This window comes from Humulus lupulus, chromosome 2 (genome assembly GCF_963169125.1).
Source record: "Humulus lupulus chromosome 2, drHumLupu1.1, whole genome shotgun sequence".
NCBI classification, from domain to species: domain Eukaryota; kingdom Viridiplantae; phylum Streptophyta; class Magnoliopsida; order Rosales; family Cannabaceae; genus Humulus; species Humulus lupulus.
In genome coordinates, this window is record NC_084794.1 from 108,460,289 (window position 1) to 108,474,338 (window position 14,050).

At 33.4% G+C, this 14,050-nt stretch overlaps 1 protein-coding gene across 1 annotated transcript; it reads left to right on the forward strand.

Annotated features, from left to right (window-relative positions):
• Positions 1–9,253: 9,253 nt before the first annotated feature.
• Positions 9,254–13,532, forward strand: LOC133818344 (pentatricopeptide repeat-containing protein At5g61990, mitochondrial). The gene has a single exon (XM_062251143.1). It carries the CDS (start codon positions 9,803–9,805, stop codon positions 12,863–12,865), a length of 3,063 nt encoding a protein of 1,020 aa, XP_062107127.1. The 5' UTR covers positions 9,254–9,802; the 3' UTR covers positions 12,866–13,532.
• The last annotated feature ends 518 nt before the right edge of the window (positions 13,533–14,050 follow it).

Genomic DNA, 14,050 nt, shown 5'->3' on the forward strand with positions numbered 1-14,050 from the left:
AATTTATGTTCTTATGTATTTCTGCACTTAGTTTTTAAACAATTAAAGTTTATGATTATGTTTCTTTTAAACAATGGGATCCCATACCATATTTTGTATTTCGTACCGTATTTTGAATTTTTAATAAAGCTCTATTATTTCTTGAATGTATTCCAAAATAGTAGTTATGTTTAGTAGTTCTTAATGGTCTGAGGTTTAGAATTAGTTTGGTGCTATAGTCCTTGTGACTATAAAAGTAACCACCTCGTGTCTCTGTAGCATAACCCACAAAAATGCACACTTCAGACCTCGAGTCAAGTTTCCCTGACTTAGGTCTAAGAACATGAGTGGGACAATCCCAAATGCGGAAATGGCACAAATTTGGTTTGTTACCATTCCACAACTATAGTGGTGTCTTTCTTATTGTCTTAGATGTGATTGCATTCAAAATGTAAGTCTTTGTTTGAAGTGCATAACCTCAGAATGTGAGAGGAAGTGATGGGTAGCTTAACATAGACCTGACCATGTCCAACAATATCATGTTTCTTCTCTCTGAAACTGTAATGACCCAACTACTCTAGACTTTTGGACCATTAACGAAACTATACATACTAACCCTTAATAAAACTTACATTGTGAAAATACCATAACTTTATTAAATACTTGTAAAAACCAATGTTAAAACTTACATAATTCAAAGCAGGATATGGGATCCCATTGTTTTAAAAACAAAACATAACATAATTTAAAATAAAAAGGATTACATAACAAGTGCGGAAAAATTACACATAAACCATAAATAAAAGACTACATCCTCGAAATCGAACTCTCGACTCCTTGAATCCATTCATCTCCGATACACATTCTCCCAAGCATCCACGAATCTTTCCTGCCACTATAGCTATTTTCCTGCACATATAAACAAAAAGGAATGAGCCTAATGCCCAGCAAGGAAAATCTAACACATAGTTCATATACATAGATTTCATAAGAAACATAAAGACATAACATAACACTTTATCATACACATACTATAATGGCCATTATTACTTGGGGTCCCATAGACTAAACAAGTCATATGCCCATTAGATTAGTGGGGTCCTACTAGCTAAGTAGGTCATATGCCCATAATCTATTTGGGGCTTGTTAGTCAAATGGGTCATATGCCCAAGCCTACAAACATACATATCATAACATAAGAAACATAAGATAACATATAAGACATATAACATATGCATTTCTATCCTATTTTCCTTACCAAAGTTACTGGGATAAGAGGACAGCGTTGGGACTTTTGGAACTCTCCTAAAACCATATATAATAGGGTGAGTAGATTTGAAGAAAAAGAAATGAAAGGAATGGAAGGACTAAACCTTTGAGAAACATACTTACCAAAACCTTTTTGCTCAAGAACTTAGATTTCCTAACCAAAATAAAGATTAAGGTTAGAGGTTGAGTAGAAGGCTATGAGAACTTAAAAGAACAAGTACAGAAATGAACTAGAGTTTTGGGTTACCTTGAAGACTTGTAAGACCAATCTACACCTCAAACCGAAATATTATAAAACCTTACTTCCCCAAGTGTTTGATAAGCTTATGATTCCCCAACCCAGGTGTTTACACTCTCACACTCACCTAGCACTTGCAGCCTCTGAACTTAGAGCAAAAGATGAATAATGGTTGGGTACTAGGTCATATTTATAGAGTTTAGGAATGAAAGGATCTTAATTTTACTTGAATAAAAATAATAGCTTTTTAGGTGAAAATAATTTGAATTATCGTTCAGCAGAGGCTGAAGACTCGTTCAAAAAGGTGTTGGACTTATCAAGAGGTTGAAGGGCTGAATGGAAAACGATTTCAAAATGTTTCAAAATATACTGAAGGAGGCGATATATCGCCCCCTGTAGGCGATATATCGCCTGGGTCAGTATGCCCGAGGCTGTCGTGCATCGTCTCGTGTTTTCCGTATCTATGTGCTGCGATATATCGGCACACGCTGATTATTTAAAAACGAAATTACACATTTTTAGCTAAATTTGAATGGAGTAAACAGCCTTGACTAAGCCCTCAACGTATTCAAAGCTGCTGACTGGCCTTATAGCATTCAAACTTTACCCCTTATTAAATTTAATCCTCAAAATACTTAATCCTTAATCACCCATTCATAACATGTGCTTAAAATCCTATTGGTTCTTATCTAAACCTTATAGTATAATAAATATTATCCTTAATATCAGTCATATTAATCAAACCTTAGGTTAAAATTAATATTCTTAAACTATAGGTTAAACTTAGAAAATCTATAAGTACTACTATGAGTGTCCAAATAATTCCCGGTCTGAACCAAAAATCCACAGTTACAAAGATAATGCTATAAATATTATAATACTACTATCTATCTTAGCTAAGTAAAGTTCTTGGACTCTACAGAAACACCATTTAGCTATGGCGTTCCAGGTGCTGCTAGTTGGGATAGAATGCCATGCTCCAGCATGAAATCTTTGAATTCCAAATCAAAATATTCACCACCTCGATCTGATCAAAGAGTCTTAAGAGATTTACCTAACTGTTTCTTAGCTTTGGCTTTGAAGTTTTTAAACTTACCAAAAGTTTCTGACTTCCTAAGCATTAGGAAAGTATGACCATATCTTGAGTAGTCGTCAATAAATTGATGAAATACTTATAGCACCTCTAGTTTGTATATTTATTGGACCACACACATTGATATGTACAAGCTCTAGTAGTTCCTTGGCTTTATTGCCTTTCACTGAGAAATGGCGTTTAGTCATTTTGTCTTCTAGACAGGATTTGCGAACTGGAAGAGTTCCAACAATTAGTTCCCTCAATGGTCCATCTTTTGTTAACTGATTTATTCTATCTAGACTAATGTGACATAGTCTTAGATGTCATAGATATGTGTCATCCTCTTTAGAAACTTTTTTTTTTGTTACCTTTAGGATTAGCTACTTTAAATAACTCAGAATTATTAAGTGATCGTTCAGTTGGTTTAAGCATATACAGTATGTTTGTTTGCTTAGCCTCACAAATATTGAAATCATTCTTCGAAATAATAATCATATTATTATTAAAAGAAATATCAAAATTTTGTTCATGCAACAAAGATAAAGAAACTAAATTTCTAGTAAAACCAAGAATAAAATAAACATTGTTCAAAGCAAGAAAATTGTTTCCAAAAATAAACAGATTGTTCCCAATGCTCTTGCTGACACGAGCACTCCACTTCCAACTTGCATGATCACCTCGCCATCAGTAAGTTCCCTTGATGACTCTGTTGGAAATGTGCCCTGAAAGCATATGTAGTGGACATTGTTTTTATGAAATAAATAAATAAATTGAATTTGTTATGCATATATTTTATGGACTATATTATTCTATGATAATATTATGTAAATATCAGGAAAATTCCTAAGTTCATGAATGTAATCTCAAACACGTATTAGTACGAGAGGATTGTGTTTGAGATAAATGAACTTGAATAGTTCGCAGTAAAATAAAGTTATAGAATCTTTAGATTAATTACTGCAAGTACGATCCACTAGTATTATGAATACATGTGATCTAGATCCGGATCACTAGTGTGGTAGGACACTTTAGTGGAGGTGCTTTATATATTAGAGAATATATAGAACTGGACCAGATATGTTTATTAATACTTAGTTAAATACCGTTTCGAAGTATTAATTAAATATATCAACTGATGATCATATACAAATAGATCTTAATCCTGAGGTTACTATGAACTCCTACTTATGTTATATGAGTTCTTTGATTCAATTGTTAGGGTCTGTCAGAATGATCAGGCTAAAAACTTTTGTTTTGGGAACTCATTAATATAGATGGCTGGGGACATAGTATACAGATATGGAATCTATACCTTCTCGCAAGAGATTGAATGATGGTTCTCTTAAGGGTTGACTTTTGGGACTGAAAGGTTATTGAGCTCAAATTCATAATTTAGTTATGAATTAACCTTCACTAGTAGAGTCAATGGTACTTAAGGAAACAAGACATAATTAAAAGGGTAAAACGGTAATTTTATTCCCGATTAATTATGAACCATTATTAGAGGGTCAAGTTGTATGCAATGATTAAATCAATGGATGCTTTATGATTATAAAGTACTCAGTAAATGAAATTTCTATAATTACAAGAGTGCAATCTCATATTTATAGTGGAATAATCATGAGATTAATAAATTAAGATTATTTAATTAAAGAGTTTAATTAATAATCTCAAATTTATTGGAGCTTGGAATTATAGGTCCATAGGTCCCCATAGCGGCTCTATCAACACTGTTCAAGGTAAGAGTTGATATGAAGGGAGAATAGTTTAAAAACATATTTAGGAAGAAATTTGTTCTTCAGGCCAAATATGCAATTATATGATAATGGTGATTAATTAATTAATTACAAATTAGTTGTAGTTAACCAAATTAATTAATATTTAATTATTATATAATTTTCGAAATTATATTAAATAATTAAATTAATTTTCGAAATTTAATTAAATAATTAATTAATTATAATTTTTTGAAATTATAATAAATTAAATATTTAATTTCGAAAATTTGGGTTTAATTAATTAAATATCTTTATTTGAGTGGGAGAAAATAATCTGATAAGTTCAAATTGGATTTGAATTTAAAAGATTAATATTTATTCAAATTATTAATTATATTTGATAATTAATTAAATAGATAGTTAATTTGAATTCAAATTTGAATTAGCTATCAGGTTGTTAGATCTTATCTGACAAAGAAATTTGAATAAATAATTAAATAAAATTTGAAAAACTAATATTCCTAGAAATTAGGAAGCTACACGTTCACACACAGACTGTGTGTGGCGTGTAGAGCAGTATTTTTTCAGGGATGGGATTTTCAATTTTATTTGTTTAATTAATTAATTAATGGATAATTCAAAAATTAGTTTTTGGATTTTTTCATTAATGGAATAATTAATTAATTAAAAAGTAAATTGTAAATTGGTTACAGATTTATTTTTTAAATTTTGAATTTTTTCTGTTAAGTATGATTGATCAGAAAATTATTCAGTGAAGATAAGAAAAGAGAGTGAGACTACTCTGATAATTTCGCTCTGTGAAAATAGAACGATAGTTTTCTCTCCCTGAAAATAAAGAACCCATTCTCAGACCTATTCTCTTGATCTCATGTGTTGAGTACATCAAGTAGAATCACAAATAAACTATCCTTCATTCTCTAAGTGCCCACACATTTCTTGAGGTGTAGAGAACGCTTTGGAAGATCTTTGTAACGACCCACTAATCTAGACTATTTGGACCATTAACGAATCTATACATAAAACTTACATTTTTGCGGAAATACCATAATTTTATTGAAACTTGTGGAAACAAAGGTTACTTTCATAAAATAAGTAGGATATGGGTACCCATTGTCTTTAAAACAAAAATAACTTAAAAACTAAAAAGAGTTACATAGAAAATGCGGAAAATACATTTGAAACCATAAAAACATAAAGAAGACTACATCCTCGAATCGAATAACGCTCGGCCCCTTGACTCCATTCACCATCGATACACATCCTCTAAGCGTCACGAATCTTTTCGCCTCTAAAGCTTATTTCCTGCACATAAACAGAAAGGAATGAGCCTAATGCCCAGCAAGGAAAATCTAACACATAGTCATAAACATAAACATAATTTCATAATAACGTAAAGACATATCATAACACATAATTCACTTATTATAATGGCCATTATTACTTGGGGTCCCATAGACTAAACAAGCTTATGCCCATGAGATTAGTGGGGTCCTACCAGCTAAATAGGCATATGCCCACAATCTTTTTGGGGTCTTGTTAGTCAAATAGGGCATAAGCCCAAGCCTACAACAAACACATGCATAACAAATTCATAACACATTCATAACATATCATAACATAACACATAAGATAACATAAACATAAACATATAGATTCTAGCCTATTTTCCTTACCAAAGTTACCGGGATATAATGGACTGAGTTGGGACTTTTTGGAACACTCCTAAAACCATAAGAAAGAGTGAGTCTAAAGAAAGGAGATGAAATGAAAGAGATGGACGAGGCTTCCTTTTATTTTTCTTTACTATTTCTTTACCAATATACATAAATATTTTTTCTTTTCTCTATTCTCCTTCTTCTTCAATCTTTTTCTTTTGTTTTTAATTTTATTTTATGATATTTGTGTATGTTATTTTTCGGTCATCTAGGCAGAATGTGTGGCTTTGATGGTGGCTCTGGATTTGTCACTTTTTATTGGTTTTTTTTATGATTGAATCAAGTTCCTTATTAATGGTCTCAACATATTCTAAGATATTCTTATATTTTCTTCAGTTAGGATCTTTATTAAAGCATATTGCAAGTTTATTATTCAATTTTTTTTAGGAGTGTCCTGTCCTATGTTTGTTGATGGATTTGGATGTCCATATTTTTAGGAATGACCAAAAACTTACATGATCATAGGACAAAAGTTTAAAAATAACATAAATAAACCTTTTAAAGAAAAATTCTCCTTAAAAAAAGGAAATTTTACATAAAGTGTCAAATCTGTCATAATATAAAAAAATTTACTGCCACACAACAATAATAACGTTTGTACTAGTCATGTTTATTATGTTTACCTTATGTGTTCTTTTTATTACAAAAATACTACTTTTGCCTCTTCCATGTAATTTGTATTGATTAAGTTTATTTTATTTTTTTTGAATTTTTTTCTAACAACTTCCCACTCTTTCCACTTTCACAATATACACTCTTCCAACTCTTCTCTCCATTGCTTTTTTTTCTGCTCCACGATCACACTAGTCTCTTTCTGCTCCATGATCACACTAGTCCCTTCATTTTTTTCCCTAAAATTTGTGTTCTTAACAGTTATTGAAGGATTTAAGGCCACGTTCTTTGTTGCTATGCATAACATTATCTATCATCTATGGCTATATTATGATTAGGATCTTCTACTCATTCTCTTAAAAAAATTCCAAAGTCTCCAAATATTTTTAAACAAGCTTTGCTGATGGGGAAGAAAGCTTATGTGAAGCGGATTGAAGAGAAACCAAGCTCTTATAACTCACCCAAAGCCGAGTCATCGAAGTCCCAATCTCAGAAACAGAAGTTGGTTTCTAATGTTGTTGAAAGGAGGAAGGCGAAAATGTGAAATCTAGCAAAGTTGTGGGAGATGTTCCGAAGGAATTTGTTGTTAAGGTTTGTATGTTGTTTGTATTGTATTGTTTTGATGTTGGTTTTTAGGGTTTTGCATTTTTTTTTTATCACTTTGACTGTTGAATGTACCGAATTTGTTTGTTGTAATGTTTGTTTGAATATGTATTGTACGTTTTAGTAATTTGCCCATTTTAAAGTTTCTTATATCATCATGTTGTTTGGTTGTGTTATTATTGATGTTCTGTTTAGGTTTTTTCAAATTTTATTGTCTGTTGGATTGTGATTTACAGTTGAATGAAGATAATGTGTTTGTTTGAAATTACATTATAAGTTATTAGGTTTATAGTTTTAGTAATTTGTTTTCGGAGCTTATTTTTTATTTTTGAATCTGTTTTATTGTTGTTGTTTCTAAGTTTACTATTTTTTTTTTTTTGTGTGGTTGTTTTGGTGTTATTTTATTATTGTTTTTTTGGTTTTGTTTTGATGTCTATTGTTGTTTATGTTATGTTTGTTTTGTTGTTTTATGGTTGTTTCATTACTATTTTTGTTAATTTAATTTTTTTTTTTTTTGTAGGATTGGCATTACTTAATCAATTTGAAGCACTATTTTGTCGTCCAGGTTGTATCTTGTTGTACTTATCAGGTTATTAAGGACATTAATAAATATTTGTCTGATAAACAAAAAGAAATGTTTTCTGAAACTTGTTTTGGTAGTTTCTTGAATCTTCCTGCATTTAATCCTCAGCCTCAATTAATGCATGGGCTGTAATTGAGGGAAATTAAGCAGCCAAATGAGTATGAGCTATGGGTTATGGTTAGTGGTATTAGGGTGAGGTTTAGTATTGAAGAGTTTGCTTTGATTTCTAGTTTAGATTGTGAAGGAGAGTGCAATAATTTGAATTTCAAACAAGATTGGCCAAGTTGTGATAAGATTTCTAAGCAATCTATTCGTGAGTGTTTTAGGGCTAAGAGGTGGGTGATGATGATGAAGCTGCTGTAAAGTTGGTTGTTCTGTATTTTGTCCAGTGGTTTCTACTTAGTTCTAGGAAGGAAAAACAAGTTATGCGTGAAGATTTAGATGTTGTTGATAGTGGTCGTTATAGTGAGTATGCATGGGGTAAGAAATCTTTTGATGAAACCATTATGTCTTTGAAGGGTAAATTAGATAGTTGGTACAATGCTGTACAAAATTCAAATGAGGAGAAGAAAGTCAAACCTTATTATACATTGGTTGGTTGCCCACATGTGTCTCAAGTCTGGTTTATGAGTGTTGCCACTATATGGTTGGGAAGTACTGCAAATTGGTTTCTGAAACTATTCTAAGGATTGCTATGTGAAGTTGTTCTAGTACTCATGATCTGAGATTGTTGAAGGTTACTGTTTTTTATATTCCAACTAAGAAGGTATAGTTTTATGTTGTTTATATGTTAGTTTACTGATGTTTTAGCAATGTCTGCCCATTGCATTTTAATGTTTTTTTTATTGTTGTTTTGTAGTTGATGTTGAGAAATCTGAAGCCAAATGATAATGAGGTTGCTGTCTACAAGTTGGGTGGATTTGCTTTTAACACAGATGTTGAAGAAGTTGAGGAAGCAAAAATAGATTATGTGTCTAATGTGGGTCTTGTTGGTGGTGAAATCGCAACAACCCTCCCTGATGGGTCCACCCAATTTGATTCTTTAAATGCTAAGATGGATTCATTGTTGTCTAAGCATGAAGGAATGACTGCAGAGTTATTGGATTTGAAGGAGTATGTGAAGTCTTAATTTATTACCGTTACTGCTCTGTTGTCTGCTATGCAGGAGAAGTTCGACAATGTTTTTGTGGATGCATTTGATAAAGTAGTGTTGTTTATATATTGTTATGTTATTATTCTGGTTATGTTACAACCTTGATTTATGCATTATGTTTGTTGTTTAATGTTTTGGTTTTTAAATATAGGGTGAAGAGAATGATTCTGATGATGATGATAAAGGGAGTGATAGCGATCGTGAGAAGAGTAATAAAAATGAAGAAGAGGCTAACGAGGAAGAAGAAGAGGATGCTGGGAAAGATGAAGGCGATGACAAGGGTAAGAAGGAAATTCTAGTGTAGATATTAAAGGAAAGCGAAATGAGATTAGTAGATAAGATGGTGATGAGGTTGACAGTGAAGACACTGAGAGTGACACGAAAAAGAAGGTATCTACATAGCCGACTTCAGTCTACTCACAGTATCAAAATGAAGATTTATTTATTGTTTTTATTATTATGTTTCAAACTTTAGTTTTTTGTTATTTTGTTAAATGTAGTTTTTTTTATTATTATTTGAAATCGTAGGTTTCATGATAGTTTTTAGCTGCGGAAGTCGCCGTGGTAATCCTTGAGAGAGAGTATATCTTGCCGCGTGCAAAAGAGAGACGGAGAGAGATGAAGTTTTATTTTTTTTTGTTGGGATGCGGAAGTAAAAAAATCCGTGTTAAAGGAAATACGTTAGTTTTTAATACTTTTTGATGAAAAAATCTCAAAAAAAAGTGGGCAATATGCGTGCGTAGGCTACCTCTACCTCTACCTCTACTACCTCTACCTCTTCGTTCGTTTGCTTCTTATGGTCTCAGTTTCCTCCTTTCCCACTCGTTGTATCGAAGATGTGGAGGCTCATACCCACAAATTCCCACTGGCTTCTGCCCAGAAACGCCACGGCCAACCCTATAACCGATGCTCTCATCCGCATTAAGTACTGCACTGCGCAAACTCAGAACTCGGTTAAAGAAATTAGCAACATTCTCACGCAGAAGAACTGGAAGTTCCTTATGGACTCATCAGACATACCCAATAAGCTAAACCCAGAAGTAATTCGCTCCGTCATTCGCCATAACCGGTTGGTTGAACCAAAACGCCTCCTCGATTTTTTTATATGGTCCGAAACCAAAGTGGGTACTTCAAAGGATTTGGAGGTGTTGTCTCTTCTTGTCATTTCCCTTTGTAATTCAGGTTTTTATTTGCCTTCCTGTGATGTTATTGATCGTATGATTAAGTACTGGAAGTCCCCTTTTGATATTTTGAGCTGTGTTGCTAGGTGTTTTAGAGAATGTGCTGGCTCTAGACCTGTCGTTTTTGATATGCTGATTGATAGGTATACGAAATTGGGTTTGTTTGATGAAGCTGTGGATGTGTTTTTGGGTCTGAAAAGTGTTGAGTTCTTGCCTAGTTTGCTTTCGTGCAATTTATTGCTGAAAGAGTTGTTGAGGACTAACAAGATGGGATTGTTTTGGAAGGTCTATGATGGGATGCTGAAGATGAAAATATCCTCTGATGTGTTTACTTATTCTAATGTTATTGAGGCTCATTTTAGGACTGGTGATGTCGATGGGGCTAAAAGGGCCTTCTTGGAAATGGATGAAAAGGGTTGCAGTCCAAATGTGGTTACATACAATGTGATGATTAGTGGTTTATGCAGAGCTGGGCTTGTTGATGAAGCTGTTGAGATGAAGAAGTCAATGGCCGAAAAGGGTATAGTCCCTGACAAGTATACTTACGTAACCCTTATTAATGGATATTGTAGGAAAAGGAAACTGGCAGATGCTAGTAAGTTGTTAAATGAAATGGTTAATGCAGGGTTGAAGCCTGATGAAATTGCCTACAATCCTTTAATTGATGGGTTTATGAAAAGTGGTAATGTCGAAGAGGCTTTTAGAATTAAAGATGAAATGGATAAGCATGGTATAAGGTTAGGTCTTGTCAATTATAACACTATTCTTAATGGAGTTTGTAAGGCTGGTTTGATGTACAAGGCTAAAGATATTGTTGATGAGATGATTAGAATGGGCAGCAGACCAGATTCTAGAACTTATACATCGTTGATTGAGGGCTATTTCCGGGAACGTGATACTGTCAATGCTTTCAAAATGTTTGATGAGATGAAAAAGAGGAACTTGGCACCTACAATTGTAACGTACGGTGTGATAATTAACGGGTTATGTCGTGGTCAAAATCTTGATCAAGCTAATGATGTTCTCGAGGAAATGGTTTCATTTGGGTTAAAACCAAATTCTGTCATTTACAATACTCTTATTTCTGCCCAAGCAAAGGCAGGTAAATTTGAAGAAGCAAAAAGGATTTTAGATAAGATGAGGGAACGAGGGATTTCACCGGATATATTTTGCTACAATTCTTTAATAATGGGTCTGTGCAAAGAAAATAAGTTGGAAGCAGCTAGGATTTGCTGGGATGAAATGTTGGAAAGAGGTTTAAAGCCAAATGCGTTTACTTTTGGAGCTTTTGTTCGGGCATATACTAATGTTGGGGACATGCAGATGGCTGACAAGTATTTTAATGAGATGCTTGCATATGGTCTGGTGTCTAATGATGAAGTTTATGCAGTCTTGGTTGACGGACACTGCAAAAAAGGGAACTTAACAGAAGCTAATTTAGCATTTACAAGTATGCTAGCTCGTGGAATTCTCCCAGTCGTACGAACATATGGGGTTCTTATAAATGGTCTTTCAAGGAATGGGAAAGTGCAAGAAGCCCTAAGTATCTTGTCAGAACTTTGTGAGAAGGGCTTGAATCCTGATGTTTACATATACAACTCTCTCATCACTGGTTTCTACACACAAGGTGATGTAGACAAGGCTATGCAGCTTCTTGATGAGATGTACATAAAGGGTGTAAATCCTAACATTATGACGTACAATGTTTTGATTAATGGGTTATGTAAGGCAGGTGATATTGAAAAAGCTAAGAACTTATTCATTGGCATTGAGGAAAAGGGATTGATCCCCAATAGTGTGACATATGCTACAATGATAGATGGTTATTGCAAATCCGGAATTGTGGACGAGGCATTCCAACTATTTTATGAGATGCCATCAAAGGGAGTCCCAGCCGATACTTATGTTTACAATGCTCTTCTTGATGGATGCTGCAAAGAAGGAAAATTGGAGGAAGCACAGGAGATTTTTCGAGATATGTTGCTTAAAGGCTTTGCCTCTACAATGTCTTTCAACTCATTGATTGATGGGCTCTGTAAAAGGAACAGACTGGAAGAAGCTAACCATTTATTGGAAGAAATGTCAGAGAAACAGATCTTGCCTGACAATGTAACCTATACAACTCTGATCAGTTATTATTGCAATGCTCAAAATATGCAGGACGCTAAAGGACTTTTCTTGAAGATGCAAGCAATGAATCTTACCCCAACTGTTGTAACCTTTACCTCGCTTCTAAATGGTTACAACATTATAGGAAATAGATCTGAAGTTCTTTCTCTATTTGAAAAGATGTTAGCTGATGGGATTGAACCTGACAAAGTTACATATTGTGTGCTCATTGATGCTCACTGTAAAGAAGGGGATATAAAAGAAGCTTTAAGGTTGAAAGACGAGATGTTAAAGAAGGGTGTTCCCATGAGCTTTGGTGCATGTCATGCGTTAATACAAACCCTATGTGAAGCAGAAGAGTTTTTACAAGCATTGAGCTTCCTTACTGAAATCGGAGAAGCAGGGCTCAGTCTAAGTCTTTCTGCATGTAGCATGATAGCTTCTGGTCTGCAAAGGGTTGGGCATATGGATAAAGCTGCGGAGGTATTGGAGCACATGATATCTTTTGGATGGGTTACAAACTCTGCAAGCTTACCTGACTTAATTGCTGGCAATGAAAATATTGTAAATTCTGAGGACTCCAATAATCTCATCAAGCAAATGGCTTAGAAAAAATGCCTCTTTGTCGTGTTACATTGTGATTGTGGTCCACATTTTCCTTGGACAACCCCAATTGCAAGACGGACATGTTATTTATTCATATTTCCGTAAGAGTCATCACTCACAGTTTTCTTCTTGAATAAATGCTGTCAGCTGAGATGCAGTAAAATGAAGGGCTGAGAATTACATAAATTGTTCTTGATTTGATCCACTTCGATTTGTAGCTCTCTGCTTATATGCAGGGTGCCTTGTGTGCTTAATTGTTTGTCCCAGAAATGATTTAAACCCACTTGGTGGGTTTGACTATGATAGTGTAGCCCCAGCCAGATCCCATAATCTTTGGAAAGCACGAGTAACTCACCCTGAAAACTGTAATCATGTCTGAGCACCTTATAAACCCGAATGCTTAACTAGCTGCTTATTTTACTAGTTGCCTCTATCAAAATAGGAAATTTTATTTCTGCTGGCCTTTGGAATTTGGCCTGCAGTAGCTATGTTTTATTCCACGTGTAGAGCTCCAAGGAGAACCTGAGGAGCAAAATTTGGGTACAATAATTCTTTGATGGCTGTTTTAAGATATACCTAGTACAGCCTGTGTATTAAACATCTCTTTGACAATTTTAGTTCTTGTTGTATTTTTATACTGTTTGAAATAATCAACGACTTTCAGTTACAATGTTTTTATTCCAATTGTAGAATTCAGTGCAAATCCAGTAGGACTCAGGATTTTTAAAGTTTAAATTTTATGTTTTCAGTATTAAAGTTGATGGATTCTGTAGTTCAATTGTAATGTATGCTTGGATATTGATTGTGTTGTGGATACTTCTGTTGGGCCAAAAATATTCGGCCCAAGTGGCTTCCCAAAATACACTTGACTACTAGGTGCAAAATGAAATTAAGTAAATGTATATATTTTTAATTTTGTATATTAGTTTTGTTTAATTAGTTTTTATTTTAAAATTATTTTGAATTTTTTTCGTTTTTTATGGGTTGTTGAATGATATACTATGCCATAAAATATATATATTAAGTTGAAAAATAATATATATATCATGATATAAAATTATTTACTATTATTATGTATAATAAGATAGAAACTAAATATCATTCAAAAAAAAGATGCATCATACCACAAAAAATATATACACTAGTTGGAAAATATCATACCAACAACCGATAAAAAACTTAAAAAAT